The sequence below is a fragment of the Hibiscus syriacus genome, unplaced genomic scaffold (assembly GCF_006381635.1).
Source record: "Hibiscus syriacus cultivar Baekdansim isolate YM2019G1 unplaced genomic scaffold, ASM638163v2 tig00113719_pilon, whole genome shotgun sequence".
In the NCBI taxonomy this organism is placed as follows: domain Eukaryota; kingdom Viridiplantae; phylum Streptophyta; class Magnoliopsida; order Malvales; family Malvaceae; genus Hibiscus; species Hibiscus syriacus.
This window is the reverse complement of record NW_024063467.1, coordinates 660,919-686,184: the sequence shown is the minus strand read 5'-3', so window position 1 is coordinate 686,184 and position 25,266 is coordinate 660,919. Positions and strand designations below refer to the sequence as shown.

At 36.3% G+C, this 25,266-nt stretch overlaps 3 protein-coding genes and 2 pseudogenes across 6 annotated transcripts; 2 read left to right on the top strand and 3 right to left on the bottom strand.

Moving 5' to 3' along the window:
- Positions 1–251: 251 nt before the first annotated feature.
- Positions 252–4,652, bottom strand: LOC120186711 (heat shock protein 83-like). The gene is given in 5 exon segments (XM_039190588.1): positions 252–1,941; positions 2,035–2,315; positions 2,416–2,557; positions 2,888–3,097; positions 4,641–4,652. Coding segments are annotated over 4 exon segments (2,112 nt in total). The 5' UTR covers positions 3,026–3,097; positions 4,641–4,652; the 3' UTR covers positions 252–390.
- On the bottom strand, positions 4,340–23,492 carry LOC120186710 (annotated as a pseudogene).
- Positions 4,432–10,600, bottom strand: LOC120186745 (annotated as a pseudogene).
- LOC120186712 (beta-carotene 3-hydroxylase 2, chloroplastic-like) lies at positions 11,687–14,482 on the top strand. 3 transcript variants are annotated; one of them, XM_039190589.1, is made up of 7 exons: positions 11,692–12,169; positions 12,252–12,311; positions 12,387–12,458; positions 12,538–12,672; positions 13,781–13,906; positions 14,070–14,126; positions 14,371–14,482. In XM_039190589.1, exons 1-7 carry the CDS (start codon positions 11,768–11,770, stop codon positions 14,458–14,460), a joined length of 942 nt encoding a protein of 313 aa, XP_039046520.1. In that variant the 5' UTR covers positions 11,692–11,767; the 3' UTR covers positions 14,461–14,482. The 3 variants fall into 3 exon arrangements, with proteins under 3 accessions (XP_039046522.1, XP_039046520.1, XP_039046521.1); XM_039190590.1 differs by having other exon boundaries at positions 14,346–14,470; XM_039190591.1 differs by lacking the exon at positions 12,252–12,311 and having other exon boundaries at positions 11,687–12,169.
- On the top strand, positions 18,126–21,210 carry LOC120186714. Of its 2 annotated transcripts, XM_039190593.1 has the most exons (3): positions 18,126–18,252; positions 19,348–20,372; positions 21,081–21,210. In XM_039190593.1, exons 2-3 carry the CDS (start codon positions 19,785–19,787, stop codon positions 21,081–21,083), a joined length of 591 nt encoding a protein of 196 aa, XP_039046524.1. In that variant the 5' UTR covers positions 18,126–18,252; positions 19,348–19,784; the 3' UTR covers positions 21,084–21,210. The 2 variants fall into 2 exon arrangements, with proteins under 2 accessions (XP_039046524.1, XP_039046523.1); XM_039190592.1 differs by lacking the exon at positions 21,081–21,210 and having other exon boundaries at positions 19,348–20,607.
- Positions 23,493–25,266: the final 1,774 nt, after the last annotated feature.

Sequence of the window (25,266 nt, the reverse complement as noted above, 5' to 3'; positions counted from 1 at the left end):
TTATGTATTCACCATTTTTATCCGGTTTTGTTTACCCTGTTGTTTCTGATCGATTCTGGGAGAGTGCTTTCCGAACCGATAACGACTTCATCTTCGGTAGTGGGATTATTGACTTCGCCTGTTGCTTTACGTTGTCGGATCCCAACGCTTAACTAAATTTCGAACTCTTTATACTTCTAAAACCATTGCCAAGATACTTGAGAAACTGAACAAAAAGAACCGGGTCACTTAATATTTAGATAACATGACAAGACCTCAAGACATTTGTTATTTCGAATCGCAAAATATATGGCGGAAACAGAGAAGACGAGGATACGGGTACTCCTATCAGAACAGAACAATGAAACTTCACGGGCATAAAGAAACTTGAGCTAAAATTTTCTTATAATTTCAATCAACCTCCTCCATCTTGCTTCTCTCAGCTTCGTCTTCCTCGAGAGCAGGCATGTCAGCATCATCACCGCCGGTTTCATCCTCATCGATGCTCAGACCCAGCTTCAGCATTCTATGGATTCTTGCCGCGAATGTGTTGGGATCATCCAGGCTGAACCCAGATGTCAAAAGCGCCGTCTCAAACAGCAACAGCACAAGATCTTTCACCGACTTATCGTTCTTATCAGCTTCAGCTCTCTTCCTCAGCTCTTCCATGATTCCATTGTCGGGATTGATTTCCATGGTCTTCTTGCTGGACATGTAAGAACTCATGCTGTTATCCCTCAGCGCCTGCGCTTTCATAATCCTTTCCATGTTAGCACTCCACCCGTACTCTCCGGTAACCAGACAGCAAGGCGAGTCAACAATCCTGTCGGAGACTACAACTTTCTCCACTTTGTCGCCAAGGATATCCTTGATTGTCTTGCAGAGTTCCTCAAAAGACTTCTTCTTCTCCTCCTTTTTCTTTTTCTCTTCCTCGGTCTCGTCTTCGAGCTTCAGACCTTCCTTTGTGGCGGAGACGAGCTTCTTGCCATCGTATTCCTTTAACTGTCCAACCGCATACTCATCAATGGCATCGACCATGAAGAGAACTTCGTATCCTTTCTTCTTCAGTTTCTCTAAGAACGGGGAGTTCTACAGTGCCTTCTTGCTTTCACCAGTGATGTAATAAATGTCTTTCTGCCCCTTCTTCATTCTGGTGACATAGTCCTTCAAGCTTGTCAACTCATCGCCGCTCTTCGTCGAGTGGTATCGGAGAAGGTCGGCTAACTTGGCCCTGTTTTGGCTGTCTTCATGAATACCCAATTTCAAGTTCTTCGAAAACGACTCGTAGAATTTGTTGTAGTCCTCTTTGTTCTCGGCGATCTCATTGAACATCTCAATGCACTTTTTCACAATGTTTTTCCTAATCACCTTCAAAATCTTGTTCTGTTGTAACATCTCTCGAGAGATGTTGAGTGGCAGGTCATCCGAGTCGACGACGCCTTTCACGAACCCAAGGTATTCGGGGATAAGCTCCTCGCAATTGTCCATAATGAACACCCTCCTAACGTAAAGCTTGATGTTGTTCATCTTCTTCTTAGTGTCAAAGAGATCAAACGGAGCCCGCTTCGGTACAAAGAGAATGGCCTTGAACTCGAGCTGTCCTTCGACGGAGAAGTGCTTGACGGCGAGATGTTCCTCCCAATCATTAGTCAAGCTCTTGTAGAAAGAGGCATACTCCTCTTTAGTTATCTCCTCCGGCTTACGCAACCAGATCGGTTTCTGCTTGTTGATCAATTGCCACTCATGAGACACTTCCTTGATCTTCTTTTTCTTCTTCGATTTGTTATCCTCCTCATCGACATCCTCGACGTTTCCTTCCTCGTCTTTCTTAGGTTCATCATCTTCATCGTCGCTGATCTCTTTTTCGGTTGTCTTCTCTGTCCAGAGGTATATCGGGTAGCTAATGAACTCGGAGTGCTTCTTCACTAGGTCCTTGATCCTCCTCTCCTCCAAGTACTCTAACTGCAAATACAATCAGCAAACAACAATTCAAATTTCCAAGATCATACAAATTAATACGTACTGATTTTTGTCGAAAACAAGCGAAATATTTACCTGATCTTCCTTGAGGAAGAGAGTAATCTTGGTACCCCTACCGAGCTGCTCTCCATCGACATCCCTGGTGACAGTGAAGGAGCCACCAGCTTGGGACTCCCAAATGTATTGCTCGTCATCATTGTGCTTTGTGGTCACAATGACTTTCTCAGCAACGAGGTAAGCAGAGTAGAAACCGACACCGAATTGCCCAATCATGCTCACATCGGCTCCAGCTTGCAGTGCCTCCATGAACTCCTTGGTCCCAGACCTTGCAATTGTACCCAAGTTGTTCACCAAATCTGCATTTTACGAACAACAAAGCAAATTAAGAAGCTGCGGCAGTACAAACTACAGCATTTCAAGCAAATTCTACCACAATCTAAACTGCATTGGCATTACCTGCTTTAGTCATGCCAATGCCACTGTCAATGATGGAGAGAGTCTTGTTAACCTTGTCCGGCACAAGCCTAATGAAAAGCTCCGGTTGAGCATCTAATTTGCTCTTATCAGTCAGGCTCTCAAATCGGATCTTATCCAAAGCCTGTAACACAACATAACCAAAATAATCACGCCTTCTCATTCAACAAACAGAAACAAAACGATTGAAAATTTCCTAAATGAAAAACTTCAAATATTACTTCCTCACTACAAATTCAAAATCAAATCCGCTTGATTTAAATTCACCGTAATATCAAAACAATGAGTTGATCTTCTAGCCACAGAGATCATCATTCAACAACAAAAGAATGTCTACAGAAGAGCTAACTACCAGACTAGGCGTATAACCACAATCTAAACCTTAAGCATATATAATTTTTCCTTCAAATTTTAAAAGAGCACTAAAGCAATGGCAGAGACGAAGAATACGTACGTCAGAGGCATTGCTAATGAGCTCACGAAGGAAAATCTCCTTATTACTGTAAAAAGTATTGATGATCAAGCTCAGGAGCTGGTTGATCTCGGCCTGGAAGGCGAATGTCTCCGCGTCAGCCATCTGCACGTCCGCCATTGCCTCGTGCGCCAAAGGAACCAAACAGAGAATGCAGATCTGGAAATCTTTTTAGCAGAAGAAAGCTAAGAACTTACCGTGTTGGAACTGATACTTTGGTGATTCGAAGAGAAATGGTTTGAACGTATTTATATATTGAAACGAGGTTCCAGACCCTTCGACGAGATAACTTAGCGAGGGAAAAACAAGGGGGCGGGCATGGGGTTCTCGATGGTTCTATGAAATGATGCCGTTTTGGTCTTGTTTTAATGAAGTTTCGCTGTTTATTCTGGGGAAAGTCTTCGTTTCCATAGAGAACTGAGGCGATTCGAGAAAGCTCTTGCCAGCTATGACTGTCGCGAAAGTTCCAATCTGGTAACCGTTTGAGATTTTCGCTAACGTATATTTCACACGAGGTAGTATTAAAAATTAGGGTAAATTATATTGTTACTATCTAAACTATCACTTTACTTAAAATCATATTTAAAATTTAGTTTTTGTTTCATTTTAATACCTTCAAAATTTAATGTTAAGTTTACTAGAACGAACTAAAATTGATAGTTTAGATACTAAACGCGTTAAATTTTTAACAGCGGAAGTAAAACAAAAACAAAAACTAAACGTTATATATGATTTTGAAAAAAAAATTAAAAATTTAAATACTAAAACGGATCAAAACTGATAGTTTAAATACTAAATGTGTAATTTTCTGTAAAAAATATTAAATAATTATAAAATTATCATTAGATTTTCATAATATTATTAAATTTATTAGTTTTTATAATTGTCCTAATATTAAAATAATAATTTATAATAATTTGATATTTTAAAAATTATTTTTGTAACTTTTAAAAAATTAATAACTAAACTATTTTTTTTGACAAACTAAAATAATCATTTATATACAATTCAATAACTTTTAATATATTTTATTCTTTAAATTTGAATATTAATCAGTGTATCATGAAAGTTATTTGTTGTCATGTTAAAATTATAAGATTAAAAAAAAGAGTAAAGAGGTATTTATATGAGATATTTAGTTAGATTTTTTTAAAAAAATTTCCTTATACAATCGATATTAAATGATTAATTTTTTAAGAAAAAATATTTATTATATGTTTAGTTTATAATTATATATTAAATTTTTATTATAATTTAAATAGTTTTTTTTTTAATAAAATTGACGACTCCTATACAAAGAACATCTTAAAACAAAAAAATCTTTTATAAATATCTAATTACAAATATCTAACTATATTCCTATCATCTTTAATATCATCTCACGAATAATTAGATAAAACGAAATATCTATCATTCCTTTAACGTACGAAATATATATATATATATATATACCTTTTACACTATACCAACATATATAGAACATATGAGATCCACTATAAGCAGCAAGAATGAAGTAAACTAAAATATTATTGGAAGTTGCCACTGATAGAACAAGTCTTCAACTCGACATCTTCGATGGGCAGCCTATCCTCTGGGAAGGGACACTCGATTTCCTTTCGAGGCAACAAACCACATGGTGTTGAAATTCAAAGCAGCAGCCAGCTGCTTGAATTGGGGGCTGCTTATTTTATTATTATTTTGTAATAGGATTAATTACAAAATTGAATCATTAAACTTTAAGGTATTTACAAAGATTAGTTCCTAAATTTCAACTATAAATACCCTAGTTCATTTAGCTTCAAAATCATCCCAAAACATTTCTTTCTTCATATACTAGAGAGTTTTCTTGTGAGTAGTGAGTGTTTTATAAACACCTGTAAATTTTCTCTCTTAGTAAAAGATCTGCAGCAGCCGGAGACGTAAGCACAATTGGCTGAACTCCGTTATCAATTTTCGGGTATTATTTTTCCGCTTTTATTTCGCATTCTCACTAATCTGGTTATAGGGAAATTACTTGTACTCGGTTTATTTCTTAACAACTGGTAATCAGAGCTTTTGGTTGTGAATTTTGTCAATTTTTCTGCGAGGTTACTATTCATTACTATTCATTACTATTCATGTGAATAGTGAATTTTGTGAATAGTGAAATTCGGTCGGTGATACGAGTTTGTCGACGGTGGTGTTCTAATACACGGTGGTTCGCAAGAATTGTCAGAAACGATCCAAAAGAAGCCAGATTCGAGTGGAAGCGATGGTTGCAGACGAAGGGAAGGTGAAAATTGAAAAGTTCGATGGTGCGGACTTTGGCTTTTGGAAGATGCAGATTGAAGATTTTCTGTACCAGAAAAATCTTTATCAACCTCTCTCAGGAAAGTAACCAGAGGGCATGAAGAATGAAGACTGGGCTCTTTTCGACCGACAAGCCCTCGGAGTTATCCGACTGACGTTATCCTGCAATGTTGCTTTCAACATAGCAAAGGAAAAGACCACAACAGATCTTATGGCGGCTCTCTCCAGTATGTATGAGAAGCCATCGGCCTCAAACAAAGTTCATTTGATGAGGTGATTATTCAATTTGCGGATGACGGAAGGGGCATCGGTGGCACAACACCTAAATGAACTCAACACAATCACAACCCAGTTGAGTTCAGTGGAAATTAAATTCGATGATGAAGTTCGAGCTTTAATTCTCTTATCATCTCTACCAGACAGTTGGAATACTACTGTTACAGCAGTCAGCAGTTCATCGGGAAACAACAAATTAAAATTCGACGATGTTCGGGATCTGGTACTGAGCGAAGAAATTCGACGGAGAGAATCGAGTGAAGCATCAACCTCCTCAGCCTTGCACACGGAGTCTAGAGGGAGAACTTTAGAAAGAAATTCAAATTGTGGCAGATCCAAATCCAGACGGGGAAAATCAAGAAAAATAAATAAAGATTTTACCTGTTATAATTGCGGCAAGAAGGGTCACTTCAAAAGAGATTGCCGAGCACCGAAGAAAAATACTGGCGCACAGGAATCTACCAACGTGACAGATGAGGCAGGTGATTCCATGATTCTAAGCGTCAACAGTCCGATTGAATCATGGATCTTGGATTCAGGAGCATCTTTCCACTCCACCCCGTGCAAAGAAATCATGGAGAACTATGTCAGTGGTGATTTTGGGAAGGTTCATCTAGCTGATGATGAAACCTTGAAGATCGTCGGAAAAGGAGACATCCGACTAAAGTTGCCAAACCAGACCACCTGGAAGCTGACAGGAGTGAGACATATTCCTGGCCTCAAAAGAAATCTGATTTCTGTTGGACAGCTTGATGGAGAAGGATATATCACAACCTTTTCAAGCTGTGAATGGAATATTACCAAAGGAGCACTCGTCATTGCTCGTGGTAAGAAGACTGGTACTCTCTATGTAACCTCAAATTTAGAGAATATCATTGCAGTAGCAGATGCTGATGGAAAATCAAACATATGACACCAAAGGCTTGGCCATATGAGCGAGAAAGGGATGAAGACACTTTTGTCAAAATGGAAGCTGTCGGATCTAAAGAATGTAGATGTCGGACTATGCGAGGATTGCATCTTTGGCAAACAAAAGAAAGTCAGTTTTGTAAAGATTGGCAAGACACCCAAGGCAGAAAGGTTAGAATTGGTTCATACTGATGTATGGGGACCATCCCCAGTTCCATCTCTTGCAGGCTCACTATATTATGTCACCTTCATCGATGATTCAACAAGGAAGGTGTGGGTTTATTTTCTGAAGAAGAAATCAGAAGTCTTCGATATCTTCAGAAAATGGAAGGCCATGGTGGAAAATGAGACTGGTTTGAAAGTCAAGCGGTTGTGGTCTGACAATGGAGGAGAGTACAGAGACAGTAGATTCAGAGATTTTTGCGCAAACAATGGGATCAAGATGGAGACAACAGTTCCCAAGACACCGCAACATAATGGTGTAGCAGAGCACATGAACAGAACTCTGAATGAACGTGCCAGAAGTATGAGGATACACGCCGGCTTGCCCAAATTTATATGGGCTGAAGCAATCAACACTGAAGCAATCAACCGTGGGCCCTCAGTTCCTTTGGATGGCAGAATACCAGAGGAAGTTTGGAGCAAGAAAGAAATAAACCTTTCACACTTAAGAGTGCTTGGTTGTATTTCTTATGTACACATAGACTCTGCTGAAAGAAGTAAACTTGATGCTAAGTCCAACAAATGTGCCTTTGTTGGTTATGGCGGTGATGAGTTCAGTTACCGGTTTTGGGACTATGAAAATCGGAAGATCATCAGAAACAGAGATGTCATTTTCAATGAGAATGTGATGTACAAAGACAGGTCAACTGTAGAATCAAACAGTTCAAATACCAAAGCTGAAACAAAGGAATTTGCTGAGTTTAAGGAGATTTCTGGAGATGATGTTCAGATCAATCCTGAAGCAGTTCAAGAAGAACCAGGCACACCAGAGTGCTATGATGAAGCAATGCAAGTGGAGGATTCGATCAAGTAGGAGTCTTCCATGAAAGATGAGATGGATTCGCTTATGTCAAATCAGACGTGGGAATTAGCTGAATTACCACCAGGCAAGAAAGCACTCCACAACAAGTGGATTTACAGAATCAAAGAAGAGCACGATGGGAGCAAACGATACAAAGCAAGATTGGTTGTCAAAGGCTTTCAGCAAAAAAAAGGTATTGACTACAATAAAATTTTCTCTCTAGTCGTAAAATTGTCTACAATCAGACTGGTGTTGAAAATTGTAGGTGCAGAGAATTTACATCTTGAGCAGTTAGATGTAAAGACAGCTTTCCTTCATGGTGATTTGGAGGAAGAAATCTATATGAGGCAACCAGAAGGCTTCATAGAGGCAGACAAGAAAAACCTGGTATGCAGGTTGAAGAAGAGCTTGTATGGTTTAAAACAAGCTCCTAGACAGTGGTACAAGAAGTTTGATAGTTTCATGAGTAGCAGTGGTTTTACCAAATGCCAAGCAGATCATTGTTGCTACATCAAGAGGTTCGACAACAGCTTCATTATTTTATTATTGTACGTTGATGACATGCTCGTTGCAGGCTCAGACATGCAAGAGATTATACACTTGAAGCAAAAATTGTCGAAGCAGTTTGCTATGAAGGATCTGGGTGCTGCAAAGTAGATTCTTGGGATGAGGATCAAGAGAGACACAAAGTCGGGGACTTTGATGTTATCACAGGCTGAGTACATCAACAAAGTACTCTCCAGGTTCAACATGCAAGATGCTAAACCAGTAAGTACACATTTAGGTGTTCATTTCAGACTCTCCAAATAACAGTCACCAAAGACGGAGGAAGAACGTGCACACATGGTGAAGGTGCCGTATGCCTCAGCAATTGGAAGTCTAATGTATGCCATGGTTTGTACCAGACCAGATATTGCTCAAGCAGTGGGAGCTGTTAGCAGGTACATGAATAATCTGGGCAAGGTACACTGGGAAGCAGTCAAATGGATCCTCAGATATCTGCGGGGTACCACAAACAAAGCACTTTGTTTCAAAGGTGGAGATACGATACTGACTTAGCCGGAAATGTTGACATCAGAAGGAGCACTACAGGGTATGTCTATACTCTAGGAGGAACCGCAGTGAGTTGGGTTTCTCAACTACAGAAGATAGTTGCTCTCTCCACAACTGAAGCAGAATATGTCGCTGTTACGGAAGCCAGCAAGGAGATGGTTTGGCTCCAAAGTTTCTTGGAAGAGTTAGGCAAGAAACAAGAAAACAATGTTTTGTATTGCGACAGTCAAAGTGCTATCCATCTAGCAAAGAATCCGTATTTTCATTCCATAACGAAGCATATACAATTGCGATATCATTTTATCCGGTCTCTTCTGGAAGATGGGATTTTGAAACTTGAAAAGATTAGTGGAGCTCAAAATCCGACAGACATGTTGACAAAGACGGTGACCACAGACAAACTGAAGTTGTGTTCAACTTCAGTTGGCATGCTAGAGTAATAAGACTAGAAAAGCTGCTGCATTGATCGAGGTGTGAAGACAGATTAAAATCAGTCTTCAAGTGGGAGATTGTTGAAATTCAAAGCAGCAACCAGCTGCTTGAATTGGGGGGGCTGCTTATTTTTTTATTATTTTGTAATAGGGTTAATTACAAAATTGAATCATTGAACTTTAGGGTATTTATAAAGATTAGTCCCTAAGTTTCAACTATAAATATCCTAGCTCATTTAGCTTCAAAATCATCCCAAAACATTTCTTTCTTCCTATACTAGAGAGTTTTCTTGTGAGTAATGAGTGTTTTATAAACACCTGTAAATTTTCTCTCTTAGTAAAAGATCTGCAGCAGCCGGAGACGTAAGCACAATTGGCTGAACTCCGTTATCAATTTTCGGGTATTATTTTTCCGCTTTTATTTCGCATTCTCACTAATCTGGTTATAGGGAAATTACTTGTACTCGGTTTATTTCTTAACACATTGGTTCAGGGCTCACACGGTTGGTAACTCCCTGAACCTCGGTGCAGTTCCATTGCACTTCTTTTGGCTTTGCGGTCAGTTTGATGTCGACGTTTGAAATGCAAATATCGGTGAAAGGATGCCTTCCGATTCCATCCAGTTGTGCATAGAGTGTGACATTATCTGCCACAATGTCCCTGTAATTGATTCCTTTGATTACAGCATACGCATTCGGGTTAAACTTGTCGCCCGGATGAGATCCGTAATCACCCGTCATCCAGAACACGTACTTCATTGTATTCAATGCCATGATTCTGACATATATGTTTTTGACATAAGCTCATCTTCCCACTCCAGTTTTGATCCTCACACTGGATTCTGTATTGATCGCTGTAATGTCTTCGGCTCTTACGTCTTCGATCCCACCGGACATCTCGCTCCTGAGAGCAATGGCGGCGCTGCTAGGGGAAATGCAGGCGAACCTTTTGATCACTAGTTGCTTGGTTGGCATGTTGAACTTGATACCGTATTCTTCCCAACCACTTTTAACGGCGACGCAGTCGTCTCCAGAGAACAAAACTATCTTCGATTCGGGTGTTTGTGTACGAATCTAGAAACAAATAGCATCATCAAGGGCTCATATCAACTAATGACAGAATTGTAGCTGCTGAGTACAAAAAAAACAAACCTGGGTCTATTCCATCTGTATTAGGAGAATCAACTGGTGCAAGAACAGTCAAGTGTTGGATGATTATATCACTGCAAAATTCAACATTCAATCATATATTTTTGATTTGATTTCATGGTGATAATGAAGTGTTTATTTGAGACTAAACCAACCTGCTGTATACAGGATGAACGTTCCATGACGGCGAGTTAACCAACGTTAGATTCGATATCTGAACCTGTTTTGAATACATGATCTCAATCATGTAGGGTCTGGTTACAGTCATTTTGTTCTCCTTGAACTGCTTCCACCAATATGCACCTTGGCCGTCAATGGTGCCGTTATTACCTTGCGTTACAAGTCATATAATCTCCCCCATTTAATTCAATGGATTCGATTCGATTCGATTCGATTCAGCATGTGTGGATATTTAAGGTGCAATAGTGTTTTGGTTACCTGTGATGACTACATCTGTGAGGTTGGTGCCGAAAATAAGACTGCTGAGCCTTCCACCGGGGGCATCTCTTCCCAGCCCGTATGATGGCAGAAGAGCAACAGGAGGCCACTCTGATTCATCCTGTTTGTTCGTTTTCAAAGATTAAGTACACATCAAACAAGATTCATGGCCATCGCCATTATGCTACTTTAATATACATTCTGTTATTCCTTTTACTATACATAAATTACAGGTTTAATCCCTAAACTTTAATGTATAATTACGTGATCACTTTATAACTTTTAATAGTCGAAGGACTCAACAAAACAATACTCTATAGTTGGATGGTTATTTTATAACTTTAATAGCCGAACGACTTAATAAAATAATATTTTATAGTCAGGGAATCATTTATATACATTACCAACATTAATTTATTGTCTTTTGATTATTGGATATTAATTCAATGGATGAGATAAAATTATTTTAAAATATATTTTTTATTTATTTTTAGATAACTCGTTATAATTGAGTAATAACCTCGTAGCTGTTCGAATTCAAGATTTTTTACGAAAAATAATCTTTACTTTTTCACTGAAACCATTTGATGAGATGTGTATATCAAAACTATATTCATAATAAGATTTATATATTTGGAGTATATTTGGAGTACATTTGTGGGTTAAAGTATTTTTTTGTATAATTGTTTACATTTGATTTATTAATCGATTAATTTTGATAAAATATTCATACTCTACTTTGTTCAATAACTTTTAGATTTAAATATCTAACATTGTTTAACTAACTTGTATTTTTTTCTGATATAATTATCAGTATCTAATCTATTGATCGATTAATCCAAATTAGATATTGCAGAGGTAAAGACAACCCTTCCAACTCAATTTGCTCCATTCACAATCACAAGAATTCGAACCTCTAATATTATTTAAATGATTTAGTGTCAAACTAGATCAACTGATTATTAGTGGTGGTTAATATGTATGTGTTAAAATATTGTTGGTATGAATATATACATTTCAAATAATATTGATATATACAATCTTAATTTAAACGTATCATAAATTAAAATGTGCAATTGACGACAGTTGACGAGGTGGTGAGTGTTTTAATTTCATAAAATTTCGCACGACACGAAAATCAGACGGAACGGTTGTGGTCTTCGTACATTTAACCTGTCACTATATAAAAGAACCTACACTCCACAACCTTCACCACGACCCATCTCTCTTCTTCTGTATTCATCTCCTCCGCCGGAGCTAGCTTTAAGCTTTCGGTTTCTCGCGGTTTATTTCCATGGCGGCCGGCCTATCTGCCGCCGTGACCTCTAAACCATTCCGTTCGTTTTTCTCCTCACACCATAGACCGAATCCAACGCCGATTTTCAACCCTTTAGTTCACCACCAAAGGATAGCAGTCGGCGTTCGGAGGAAGACAGGTTGGTTGTCCGTTTCCTTTGTGTTGGGAGAACAAAAACACGGTGAGCTCCAGGTCGTTAACCGCGAAGAAGAAGGGTCCGAGGATGTCGGGAACCCGAACATCGACCCGCGGATCTTGATACCCGCCCATGTGGCTGAGAAATTGGCTAGGAAAAGATCGGAAAGGTTCACTTACCTTGTCGCTGCTGTCATGTCTAGTTTCGGTATCACTTCCATGGCTGTTATGGCCGTTTATTATAGATTTTCTTGGCAAATGGAGGTTCATTTTCTTTCCCTTTCCCCCTTTGCTTTTTAATTGCACGACCAATATCTTATCGTCTTGTTCTTTTGATATTTGTCAGGGAGGAGAGGTGCCTCTTTCTGAAATGTTCGGTACATTTGCTTTATCAGTCGGTGCTGCTGTAAGTTCGATTCATATTTGCTCATAAACTCGCTCAGCCTCATCCGAATCGAATCTGAATCCGGGTTTTTTTCAGGTGGGCATGGAGTTTTGGGCTAGATGGGCACATCGAGCTCTCTGGCATGCGTCGTTGTGGCATATGCACGAGGTATTTCTCTATTCACAATTCCAAGATTTGAATTCGAATTTCTTACTTAAAAGACTCATTGTAATTTTTTTTCCGGTAGTCTCATCACCGGCCAAGAGAAGGTGCGTTCGAGCTAAACGATGTGTTCGCCATTATCAACGCTGTTCCGGCCATTGCCCTTCTGTCTTATGGTTTCTTCAACAAAGGGCTTGTGCCCGGTCTATGTTTTGGTGCTGTAAGTCTCCCCCTTCCATGTTTTTTTTATTGCCCTCTCGGTTCATGACAACGAATCTGGACCGACTGCATCGTAACTTTAGTTTTAAAGATGAATCTCAAACAATTTTTTTTACATATATAAAATCTTTAACTTAATATCTTACCTAAAGAATATCACGTTTTCTACCTTTAATATTAGGGTAAAATATTATTTCTTTTGTCATTCGTTATCTTCCTCGATCTTCATAATATATATTGTTCCTTAATTAACGATTTATTAATCCTACTTTAACTACTTGGGATTAGCAACATCTTTGACTTCATGTTAGATTAGAATGGGCATAGACCTTGAATTCGACGTTTTTGATTTTTTAAAAAAAATTAGGGTCGGGTTGGTTTTTTAAATGTTATGTTTAGGTCGGATTCGAGTTTATGGTAAAAAATATCGATTTGAAAAAATATAATTTTATCATATATATTTAAGAATAATTATAATAATATTTCTATATATATTATTTTTCGATTAAATCACTATTTTTATTAAATAAAAATAATATTTTTTATTATTTCGGGTCGAGTTGGGATCATATTTTATCTCAAAATGTCGGTTCGGATTGGATGAAAGATATATATTTTCGGGTTGGGTCTAGTGAAAGATGTAAAATTTTCGGGTCGGGTTGGCCGAAACCCGACCTATACCCATTCCTATGTTCAATCTTAGTAATAAAGTTACACAAATACCCCTTCTATTATAAATTGTATTTTAATAAATGGATAAAATAAAAATTTAGTAATTAAATTTATTCTCTCTTATTTCACTTTTTAATTTTCTTATTAAATTTAATATATTAGGTTTTTTTGGTTACTCAAATTTTCTTATAACATGGCTTTTTTATTTTACTTTTTAATGAATAATTATAAATTTAATCATTAAACTTTATTATCTCTATTATTTTACTAATTATTCTTTTAATTATTTTTAATTTAATCGCTAAATTTTATACATCAGATTCTTTTAATCATCCCTCTGCTGACAATAAAAAGATCATGATATGATAATAAATTTATAATTTATCTTTAATAAAATATAGTTATATTCATAAATAATGTTTTTTTATTGGGTGCAGGGACTTGGAATTACTGTGTTCGGAATGGCTTACATGTTCGTCCACGACGGTCTGGTGCATAAGAGATTCCAAGTGGGGCCTATTGCCAACGTCCCTTACTTCAGGAAGGTTGCTGCGGCTCACCAGGTTAATTCATTTTGCACCACAATTTAGACTTCTTATTATAATAAATAAATAAGACAATTTATTTGAAAATTCTCTTCTAGTTCTGACCTTATTTGTTTGTTTATTTGGGTTTTTTTTTATTCTAGTTCTGATCTTATCTGGATTTCATGTTTGGCATTTTCAGCTGCATCATTCAGAAAAATTCCAAGGTGTCCCATATGGGCTGTTTCTAGGACCCAAGGTGACTTAACTGTCTAAATCTCTTATTTATTCATTTTAACTCGAATTATCAATAATCAAATAATAATAAGTACCGATCTAGTAGGATGAGACAATAAATATCTTAAACAAGGCCAGGGATTTGAATTATGAAGTTTGTGAATGGAGTAAATTGAATTAGGAAGATCGTTTTTCCTATGTTGTACCCATCTTAATATTGTATAATCGATGTATAAAATATGAACTCGTTTTTGTATGGGGGACAGGAATTGGAGGAAGTGGGAGGACTTGAAGAACTGGAGAAAGAAATCAACAGGAGAATCAAATCAAGCAAAAGAGTTGATGAATCGCAGTAGAATTATACTGCAAAATGGAAAATGATTTTTGGTTTTGTCGCTCTTTGTTTTCCTACTAGCCACTAGGGGGATCACGTGTATAATTTTCTTGACCTTTCTTTTCCTATGAAAGACCAAATATTGTGCATATTATTTTTCCCACCATTTTAATGAATTCTTAAAAAGTTTGTACAATCTCTTATAACTTATTGAATACCATATTCTACGCACACAATTTTATGTTAGGAGAACGAATATAGACTTATAAAATTTTAATAGGGTAAAATTATGTAAAATTATATTTTTAATAAAAAATACATAGAAAAAATTTAAAAATATATAATCATTTTAAAACTTTAGAGCAACAATCGCCCTCATCCAACCGCCTAAGTCCATCCCTGACCCTACTTATTAACAAATCGTAACGTTTTGAGTTCTTCAAATAACGAAAGGCATGATTTAATCGAAAAAATCGAATTAATCAAATACATTAATTATCATGAATGAACTTATATTGTCCCTTAAAAATATAAAATTATCATATATTTTAGATTTTTTCTATGTATTTTTTATTAAAAATTTGTTTTCACCCTTCTTAAAAATTTATAAGTTCAAGTTCGCCCTCCTAAAAGTTTATAAGTTCAAATTTATCCATTTAACATAAATTTTTATGTCATATCCTGTTAATTATGTCGGTGAATTATGTCATATCAAGTTCGCCCTCATAATTCATTATTATTTTTAAATTATATCTTAAGTTTAATTTTTATTTTATTTAATTACATCATTAAAAATTTAACTTTAAGTTTTGATTTTTTTTAAAGTTTAGGGATTAAAACGGATCAAAACTGTTAGTTTAGATATTAAATATGTTAATTTTTTAACGATGATGTACTAAACTAAAAAAATAAACATTATATATAATTTAAAAAATAAAATTTAAATACTAAAATAGAATAAAATTAATAATTTAAATATTAAAGTTATAGTTTAGCTTTTTAGTATATTAGTATAAAAAATGATTTACATTCTCAAAGATGTAACTAATCACATCGCCATTAAGTACTTTCTGTCTTCGACCAAATTGCCAAAAGGGTTAGGCCTCGCTTTAGACAGGACGGCCAGAAACAAGGTCGACGAGGACAAGATGGATAAACCTAATTGCATGTCGGAAATTGACTTAGGCGGCAGGGGAGAGGTGGTCGACTCTCTTGAAAAAATATTTTTAAATTTTTTATGTAATTTTTATTAAAAATTAAATTTTTTTAGAATAATTTATTACTGAAAAAAGTCAACAAAAGGACATGTAAATATATTATGACTTAATATTTCATTTTTATCAATTTTAATTTGATTTAAGGATAAAGTACATAAATAATTCTTTAACTATATGATATTATTTTATTGAATACTATGATTAATAAAAATTATAAAATGATCTCCTAATTATACGATGTTCTTTTAAGTCTCTTATCTATTAAAAATTATAAAATTATTATCCGACTATTAATTGTATTCCAAACTCGTCCTTTCTATGCTAAAAAATTATAGTAATTTGAGTTGGACGTTAACCTACTGACTGATATATAATATAATACGATCTCAGAATTTCAAACGACTATCATATCTCTGTCAACATGATAATATCCAGCTCAAATCGCTATCAATTTTCAACGAAAAAATACGAGTTTGAAACATAATAAATAGTCGAATGATCGTTTTGTAACTTTTAATAGTTGATGAACTCAATAGAGTAATACCTTATAACCGGGGGAACATTTGTATATTTTACTCTTAATTTAATTTGATAAGATCATGCAGATCGAATTTAAATTTAGTAAGAATCCACAACTTCAAATGCATAAACTCTGATTTCTATATATTTGTTTTCTTTATGGACGTGGCTTTAAATGATGGGCATCATATATATATATATATTGTTTGACGAACGTGGAATGTTGAAAGTTGGGTTTCTCCACTGCACCGCCTAATACTAAACGTCAAAGTCCACTACCCACAGTTGGACAAAACTTGAAGCTTTCAAATCCGGTTGTTCAACGTTGCAAAAATGTCCAAATCGTTAAAGTATTTTGTTGCGTTTTAAACAAGTCATTGGTGAATGCAATTTCGTTTCGACAAATAAGAGAAGGAATTCCAACATCTAAATATTGCTTTTTGTTTTATAATTCCAAATCATATCTTGTCGTCATAAGTTAAAAAGAACTTCGGTTAGATGGTGACATGTATCACTATCTTAATAGATTAAATTTATTAAATTATTTTTAATTAAAATTAAGACTTAATTAATGTAATGTGTAAATAGTTATTCCATCAGTTCCATTTCTCGTACCGCCTGTGTTTAACTTCAGTCATCTTGGTGGTGGTGGTGTCCAGCAAGCTTGGACCTATCCCTTCCCTTGTAGTCAATTTGGTTAACCATCATATCAATAGTTCTGTTAACGTTTAACAATAGATGGCTTGATTGAAACTAAATTTAAAGTTTTGTGACCTAATTGATAAATGATTTAGTTCAGTGTCCAAATAAATAAAAATTATTAATTTAGTGGCCTCATCGGTATTTTGCCCAAAAATTAATATGTACGTTGAAGCCCATAAATATTGACTGGGCTTACGACGAAATGATTTAGATCACTGATTCCCTGAAATAACTCTCTTCGAAGAACAACAAGATAGCATAATGTTCAATCCATTAAACCCAGATTTTGAAGCCCAAACACTTGAACTATTGAATAATTAAATCGATCCATTGATTTTTTTAAATATAATTATTAATATTAGTTCAGATTTAATATCGCATATATTTATAATAGAAAAGATTCTTTGACATCAATTTATTTCATTTAAAATTTAAATACAATATATCTTTATTTATAGGGTAAATTTCGTGTTTAGCACCTAAACTATTAGTTTTGGTCTGTTTTAATACTTAAAGATTTATTTATTTTTAAAAACATACCTAAAGTTTAAATTTTATTTTATTATAGTATCACTGTTCAAAATTTAACATTAAGTTTTGAAAAAAATGAAAGTTTAAATACTAAAACATTAGGCATGATTGTCAAAAAAATTGAAAGTTAGGTACTAAAATGAACTAAAACTGATAGTTTAAGTACAATACGTATTTTACCCTTATTTATATTTTAATCTTGTGGTGTCTACGTATCTTTTTCGGTTTTACTCTCAGACTCCTTGTGGTGTCCGCGTATTTTACGGTTTTACCCTCAGAGACTCCTTGTGGTGTCCGTCTATCTTTACGGTTTTACCCTCGGAGACTTGGAGTTGTTCTTTACGAAACTCCACTCTTTTCCGTGTCATAATTCGTTTCCAGATCTATAATCCCGTCCGTCGAAATTTGGAGAAAATCTAATCGGACGATTGTTATTTCTAATCAAGTTTGGGCCATAATGCTCAGGGACGGTCCATTACGCAATAGTCCCCACGTGGCGTGATATCACCCATGACACCGCAGACTTTATGTTCACACTGTACCCAACCCAAAAACAGCTGAGGAGAAAAAGTCAGATATTCTAGTTGTACCCTTTAAAGTTTCCACGTGTTGAATTACCATTGGCTGAAGACAACGACTACCCTTCTCTGTTCGCTTGCTGCTCACTGAGTCCGCCCGGTTATTTTAACCCAGCTCTCGCCTTATTTTCACTCTCTTTGCGATTTTCTCTGCTGCCAAACGACATTTGTTCTTTTTCGTTACTAATAATCCCTTTATATTCCTTGTTTTGGCTATTTCTAAATGAGCGGTGGTGATCCGTCTAACTTTATATCTTTCTGGATAAGGTTAGATTCTTCATCTAAATCTTCTCTCTTTGATTCTTTTGGCGGTGAAGTTTCTTCCATTGATTATTGATTTTTTTTTCTCAAGAATAGATATTTGGATCTGGTAGCGATTAATGCTTCAAATTAGTTCTTTTTTAATTTTTGTATTTTTTGTGCATCTTGATGAAGTGGATCGCGTGATTTCAATGACGGTACTATGCAAATTCAAACTAAATTTAGGTTTTAATACAAACAAATAGAATAGATACAGTTGTTGCTTCTGTTTGGTTTGCGAGAAATTGAGGGAAATAGGATTGAAAAATGAAAATTGCGAATGAATATAACATGGTGAAATGGAAGAAACTCTACTAATTATATAAATTCTTATCCTCGTCAGTGTGAGTAACTCTCGTGAATTTTCAAGAATGTCCAAGAAACAGTGGGAGAATACTGTAAATCAGAGAGAAAACGTAGGGAAAACATCTCTGAGAAAAACTGATTTGTTTTTGAATCAGATTACCTAAGAAATACAAAGCCTTCAGTGTGTGTCTAGCTTATCTAGCTAACTGTTTATTTACAGCTCTCCAATAACTACTAGGCTAACATATTCCAACAAACTACAACGACCAGCTGCGGACTAAGCTCTTTACTCTAATATTCAGTTCTTTTTCTGTTGTCGACTTGGATCGTTCGGAGGTTAAGCAATCTGATAATTTTAGGATTATTTGTTCTTGTTTCATTTAATGCATTTGACATATTTGCAAAGATTTTAAATTTTCTGAAATTTTCTTCATCTCACTTGCTTATGATAGTATTTATTGAAGGTGACCTTAATTTTCCATTCTAACATGGACTGGTTCAAGTAAATGTCCTTTGTTTAATTAGGTTATGGATGCTGAATTGTTTTAATTAGGTTAAGCAATTGGATAGTTAAATCTGTTTGTTCTTTCCAAGAAGTTTCCTGCTTGAGCTTTTATTATCAAACACTGCAATTTATGTTTGTTTGTATTATATCATTATATGCCTCTATATCCATGCATGATGGTCAATGTAATTTTTCTATGAAGTTTAGATTCATGTTCTGATGACTAAAATATTATTCCTCTTTCACTACAGTGGTGAGGGCCATGTGATTTGTTTGAACTGAAATAGTGTTATTGACGGTCTTCAACGGGGATAAGCTTATTGGTTCTATCAGTGTGCACAAGATGGATAGAAGCAAGGGTCGTGGGAAATTAGGAAGGATGTTGCCAAGGGATGAGCCTGTGAATGCATACCATTCCGCGATTCTCTGTTCTCCCGTTGTTTCTGTTTGGGATTGCATCGTCCGTAAGATGAGGTATTCTTGCAGGCCTGAGTTTGTGTAGCCTTGAGTTTATATAATCATATTAGTTCCCATAAGAGAATTATTTAGAAATACATAGCATCAAAGTTTTTCTTTTAAGGAAAAAAGTGAGGAAAACATAGCTTTATTGGGAAATGTATATGATCTAGAACCTTTTGATAGTGAAAAAATCTGAACTGAAGTCTGGGTTTAAAAGCTTCAAGTTTCAATGGATAACAAGGGGTGCAACAAAGTTCAACCAGTAGTGAGAAAAGCAAAAAAGAAGCAGGTGAAGGATGAGTTGGATCGTATTAAGCAGGCTGAAAAGAAGAAGAGGCGTTTGGAGAAAGCCCTTGCAACTTCTGCTGCCATCCGCTCTGAACTAGAGAAGAAGAAGCAGAAGAAGAAGGAAAAGCAGCAGAGGCTTGATGAAGATAGTGCTGCAATTGCTGAGGCTGTTGCTTTGCATGTCCTTGGTGAAGACTCCAGTGACTCTGGTGAGATTATGCTGAACAAGGAAGAGGGGTTCAACCGTTGGGATTGTGGCAGTAATTTCAATCTATTTATGGGTGGAGGGGGAGCTTGCCTTCCCCACCAGGCAAACACAAATCGTGACGGGTGGGTCACTAATGCATACAGAGGTGGAAGCGAGTGGTCTGCGTTTGGAAACGGTGGCTGGTCCTTCTCATATGGAGCTTGTGGAAGGAATCTACATGCGTCGTGTTTTGAGAGTAATGGCTGGGGAAATGATGGACTTTCGACTGATCTTATCGCAGCACAGGCTGTTTCTGCACTGCAGATCAGAGAGGATACAGAGGTAGACGCTATCGTCCTCAACAGAATGCTGAGAGGCTAAGCCAATCATTTTGGTGTTTATGTTACAACTTACCATGATGTTTGCCGTCTTTGCTCATGGTTCTGAATAAATGGATCTGTGCATAGTTGTCAGGACTTTGTCAGTCTTCTGTTCTTGTTGCTTCTTCCGTATCGAACTATGTGGCATTATGTATTTCTCGTGTTGACCATAATGTCAAATGGTTTGTTTCTTGGCATTGTTACTTTCCCATCTTTTTCATTTTTATCGACGTGAATGATTTTGAAGACATTTTTTAAGGCTTGAATGGATTTGGTTAACCATCTCAATGCATTACAAATAACATGGCTTAGACTTTGGGGCACCTATAACACGGTCATAAATAACAACATTGTAATTATATAGTATGGTACATCCATAAAAGTGAGTGTATTGCTAGTTTTAGAAATTTGGTGACCAAATGCAAGTGTACTAAAAGTTTGGTGACTATTTTGTACCCTCATCCATTAACCTTTTACTTTTAATTACCACATAAGAGTGGCACTTTGCTACAATGGAAGAAATATTGAGGGTGAAACTTTCAATGCGTATACATAAATATAAGAAAATTTGGGAATGAGAATGACATTGATTGTATCTCTGTCAACTATCTGCCTTCATTTGTCATCAATTGAGAAAATATTTGGCCTGTTGTCATGTCTGAACTACTAATAGGATCATCTTTCGCTGTTCCAGCATTGCCAGATGGCCCAGCTGTGGTAATACTAGGTGCCGTATAATCCATTCCGTTCATGTTGCCGTCTTCGCATGGTTCTTCCGGCCCCGACTCTTGAAGCCGAAGGGCGTGCTCCAGATTCCACAAGACATCACCCATAGTCGGCCTATCGACACCATAGTCAGCCAAGCATTTCTCAGCTGTTTCTCCATATTTCTTCAAACAGCTAGGCTTTATTTGTCCTGCAAGGTTGGGATCGATAATCTTGCTGAGCATGCCTTTTTTCAGCCACTGCATTGCCCATTCTGCTAAGTTCACCTGCTCTCTAGCAAGCAATGGATCGACAGCGGGCCTAGCACAAAGAACCTCGAAAAGCACAACCCCGAATGAATAAACATCTGATTTATCAGTAAGTTGTCGTCTCGGAAATACTCGGGATCAAGATAACCAAAGCTACCTTTTACCCCAGTGCTTACATGGGTTTCATTGAGACATGGACCGGATCTTGAGAGACCGAAGTCGGCAACCTTGGCCATGAAATTTTCATCAAGCAGTATATTGGTAGATTTAATGTCACGGTGAATGATACCTTGTGCTGAACCAGTATGAAGGTAGTGAAGACCTCTAGCCGAGCCGATGCATATTTCAAGCCTTTGCTTCCAAGACAACGGAGGATGTTTTAAGCCATATAAATGATTCTTCAATGGCCCATTTTCCATGTACTCATAGACCAGTATCATTTCCGACTGTTCGTCACAATATCCAACGAGTGAAACAAGATGCAGGTGACGGATCTTTGAGAAAACGGTTATCTCGGTCTGGAACTCCGGGAGACCCTGCCTTGACCCCGGGACACATCGCTTCACAGCAACCTTAGTATTGTCTTTAAGTACCCCTTTGTAAACCATACCAAATCCACCCATTCCAATAATCAAACTCTTGTCAAAATTGTTAGTTGCTGCTTGTATGTCAAGAAATGGGATTTTCAAGCTACCATTAGGACCGGGGGACATAGTAGCAGTTCCTTCGGACATTCTACTATATGAACTGCCCCCATAAACGCGCAGCGGTGTCCAACCGGCACTCTCTACACTTCGTGGCGGTTTTGCTCTCTTCTTCCTGCATTTAAACAGAAGCAGAACTACAGCCGCAGCTAAACAACATATAACAAAGCCACCAACAATAAAAAGAACCAAAATCCAAGTGTTTTTCTTCTTAGACTTGGGATGCAAACCTATAGGATTCACCAGCCTCATGATCTCAGCCCCATTTAGAATTGCATTAATTTTCGAAGGAGTGCTCAAATCTGAAGGTCCAACACTAACACGAATAACCCCCGAATCATCCAAATCCACGACGAAATCTAAGTAGACCGGAGACGAGAGTACATGAACCGTAAGCATAGACAAATCCAGATCCCTATAGGCAGAGTAATCATTGATATACACATTGAAGTAGAGCTGATTAAGGGCAGGACTAACAATATCACAGAAATGCAACCTAACCAAGTGTGGATCACCAAGTGAACCTACTGGAAAATCCCAAGTGACATTGAATATACCATTCAACGTTGAATTATCTCGGTTCATCTCTCGTGCAGTCATATAAACATTGTCCGGGGCTATTTCACGGGCCGCGCCGCCATCCTGATAATTCGGTACATGAGTGGTGCCGGCTTTCTTCGCGGCAGATTCGAACACGAGGAAACCATCATCAGGGATCCAAGTTCTCCACAAAGAGTCATTAAAAGGAGTCAATTTCAATCCACCAACATTAACCCTATGAACAGTCTCTAAACCTGTGATGTTAAGTTCTTGTAACTTTCAATTCCATTACCATTAACCAACCTAGCTCCATCATCGATTATGAAGTCTTTTGGAGCTGAAAACACCTCAATTGCACTAACAAAAGCAAACCCAGAATCACCCAGAGGACTAAACATGATTTCAAAAGCTTCACCATCGATTCTCAACAAGAACTCTTTTAGCACCATATCGTGAGCACTAAAATCACGCAGTAACATGAAGCCATTAGCCAAAACATTGAATTTCGCAGAAGACAAGTCGAAATTTTGAGCTCGAAACGGAGAGAAATGGAGGCGTACCAAGTGAGACCCCGTCCCGTTTTGCTTGATGCTGAACTCGTAGCTCGACTCGGCGGTGAAAACCCGGGCCGTACGGTACAAGATGGGAGAATCCGGATATGGTTTTTGTCAGTGAGTGAAACAGAACTGGGCTTAGCTGAATCGGCTATGAAAACACGATTATAAAGTGAAGCGTTGGCGTTTGATCCACAGTTGAGGAGGAAGCTATTTTCAGGGACGAAAGGTTCAGATAAGTAAAAGAGTGAAAGGAAGATTAAAGCTAAAAGGTGAAGCTTTTGAGAATCCATGGAAGGTCACAGAAGAAAGAGAGAATGCTTTTGAAGAAACTGGGTTCACTTGGAGACTTGGAGAGATTACTGGGTTTGGCCATGAAAGTTGATGGTTTTTTTTTCTGGAATTCGTAGTGGCTCTCTCTTTCGCTACTATGGTCCAGCTAAGCATGGACAAATCACCATTGAAATCATCTTCAGTTGATGCTACAACAAAGCTACATAAAGTTGCTTACAATAGACTAGTTTAACAAATTAAAAACGACGTGAATATTGATATTCTAATACCAACTCCGATAAGAGAGTTTAATGTGAAAAGTATAGTTCCTAGTAGTGGATTGGTAGGTCCATCGACCATGGCCATTTTAAGGGTGTGGGCGGTGGCCGGTTATAGTTTTTAGCTGGCAAGCACAAGCGCGCTTTCAATGACGTTATGATTTCATGTTATCATAGCCTTCCATGACCACGAGCCTCCTCCTAAGTTCGTAAATGAGTCGAGTAGAATTCGACTATTGTTAAGTTAGATTTAATTTGAAAATATTAAAAAAATTCGATTTGGTTAAAAAATTTATGAATCTAAAATTTTTAAGTTTGACTCAAATTCAAAATCATGAATTGAAGTTCGTAAAATCTCGAAATGAAAAAAAAATAAACTTAATTATCTTCAAACTTAACTCAAGTTCGGACTTTAAATACATAAAATGTTATATATTTTTAAAAATTAACACATAAATGTTAATGTTATTAATAATTTTTTAAAAAATTAAAATCTTAATATATTATATTTTTGTGTTGTTCACGAGCTTTTTAATCAAATATCAAATATTTATTTTAACTCATTAAAAACTCAAACTCAATCGAATATTTATTAAACTTTGAACAAATCGACCTCCAGTAACTCGTCATCAGCCGTCTCCACCCACAAGTTATCTGGCAGCTGCGAGTGATAGAAGAGTGAGAGCGTGTGAAGGATAAACCAACGTAATTGTCATAGTTGAATTGATCGAGTCATATTGTTATTCTATTCTTTTAAAATCATACTTAATATTTAGTTTTTATTTCATTTTAATATATCACTGTTAAAAACAGGCATGTGACATCTTTTTATGGGTAAATTGTATCATTCACCATTCAACTATCTTCCACTCTATTTTAGTCATTAAAGTTTTTTTATTTAATTATTTAACTTTCAAATTACTCATAATTTAATCATTCTAACTTTCAATTTTTTTTTTAATTATATATTTATAAAATAATAAAAATAAAAATGTCATGTTACAAAATTATTAATAAAGTAAATTAAAGTGATTAAAATAGGAGCAACTTGAAAGTTGAATAGTTAAATTAAAAAAAAGTAAACTTTAGTACCATAATATAATAGAGAAGATAGTTGAGTAATGAATGATGTAATGTACCAATAAAAAAATGCAATGCCATTAAAATTTTAATTAAGAGGTATTAAAATAAAACTAAAAATTAGATTTAATTTTAAAAAAATTGATAGTTTAAGTATTAAAACAAATAAAAATTAATAGTTTAAGTATTAAATGTAAATTTACTCTTTTTAATAAATAGGAATGTTGTTCTCTACCTCTAAATTGCCCATCTAATTCAGTTGGTAGAGCGCAAGGCTCTTAATCTTGTGGTCGTGGGATCGAGTCTCACTGAGGGTAATTCATAACGGAGGTCTTCCACGGAAGTTGCTCTCAACCTAACGTTGGAGACTACATACTACCCTACCTACCCTTACCCCATTATATGAAAATAGTCGCTAATATGTTGTTTCTACCTCTATTATTGTAAATTGAA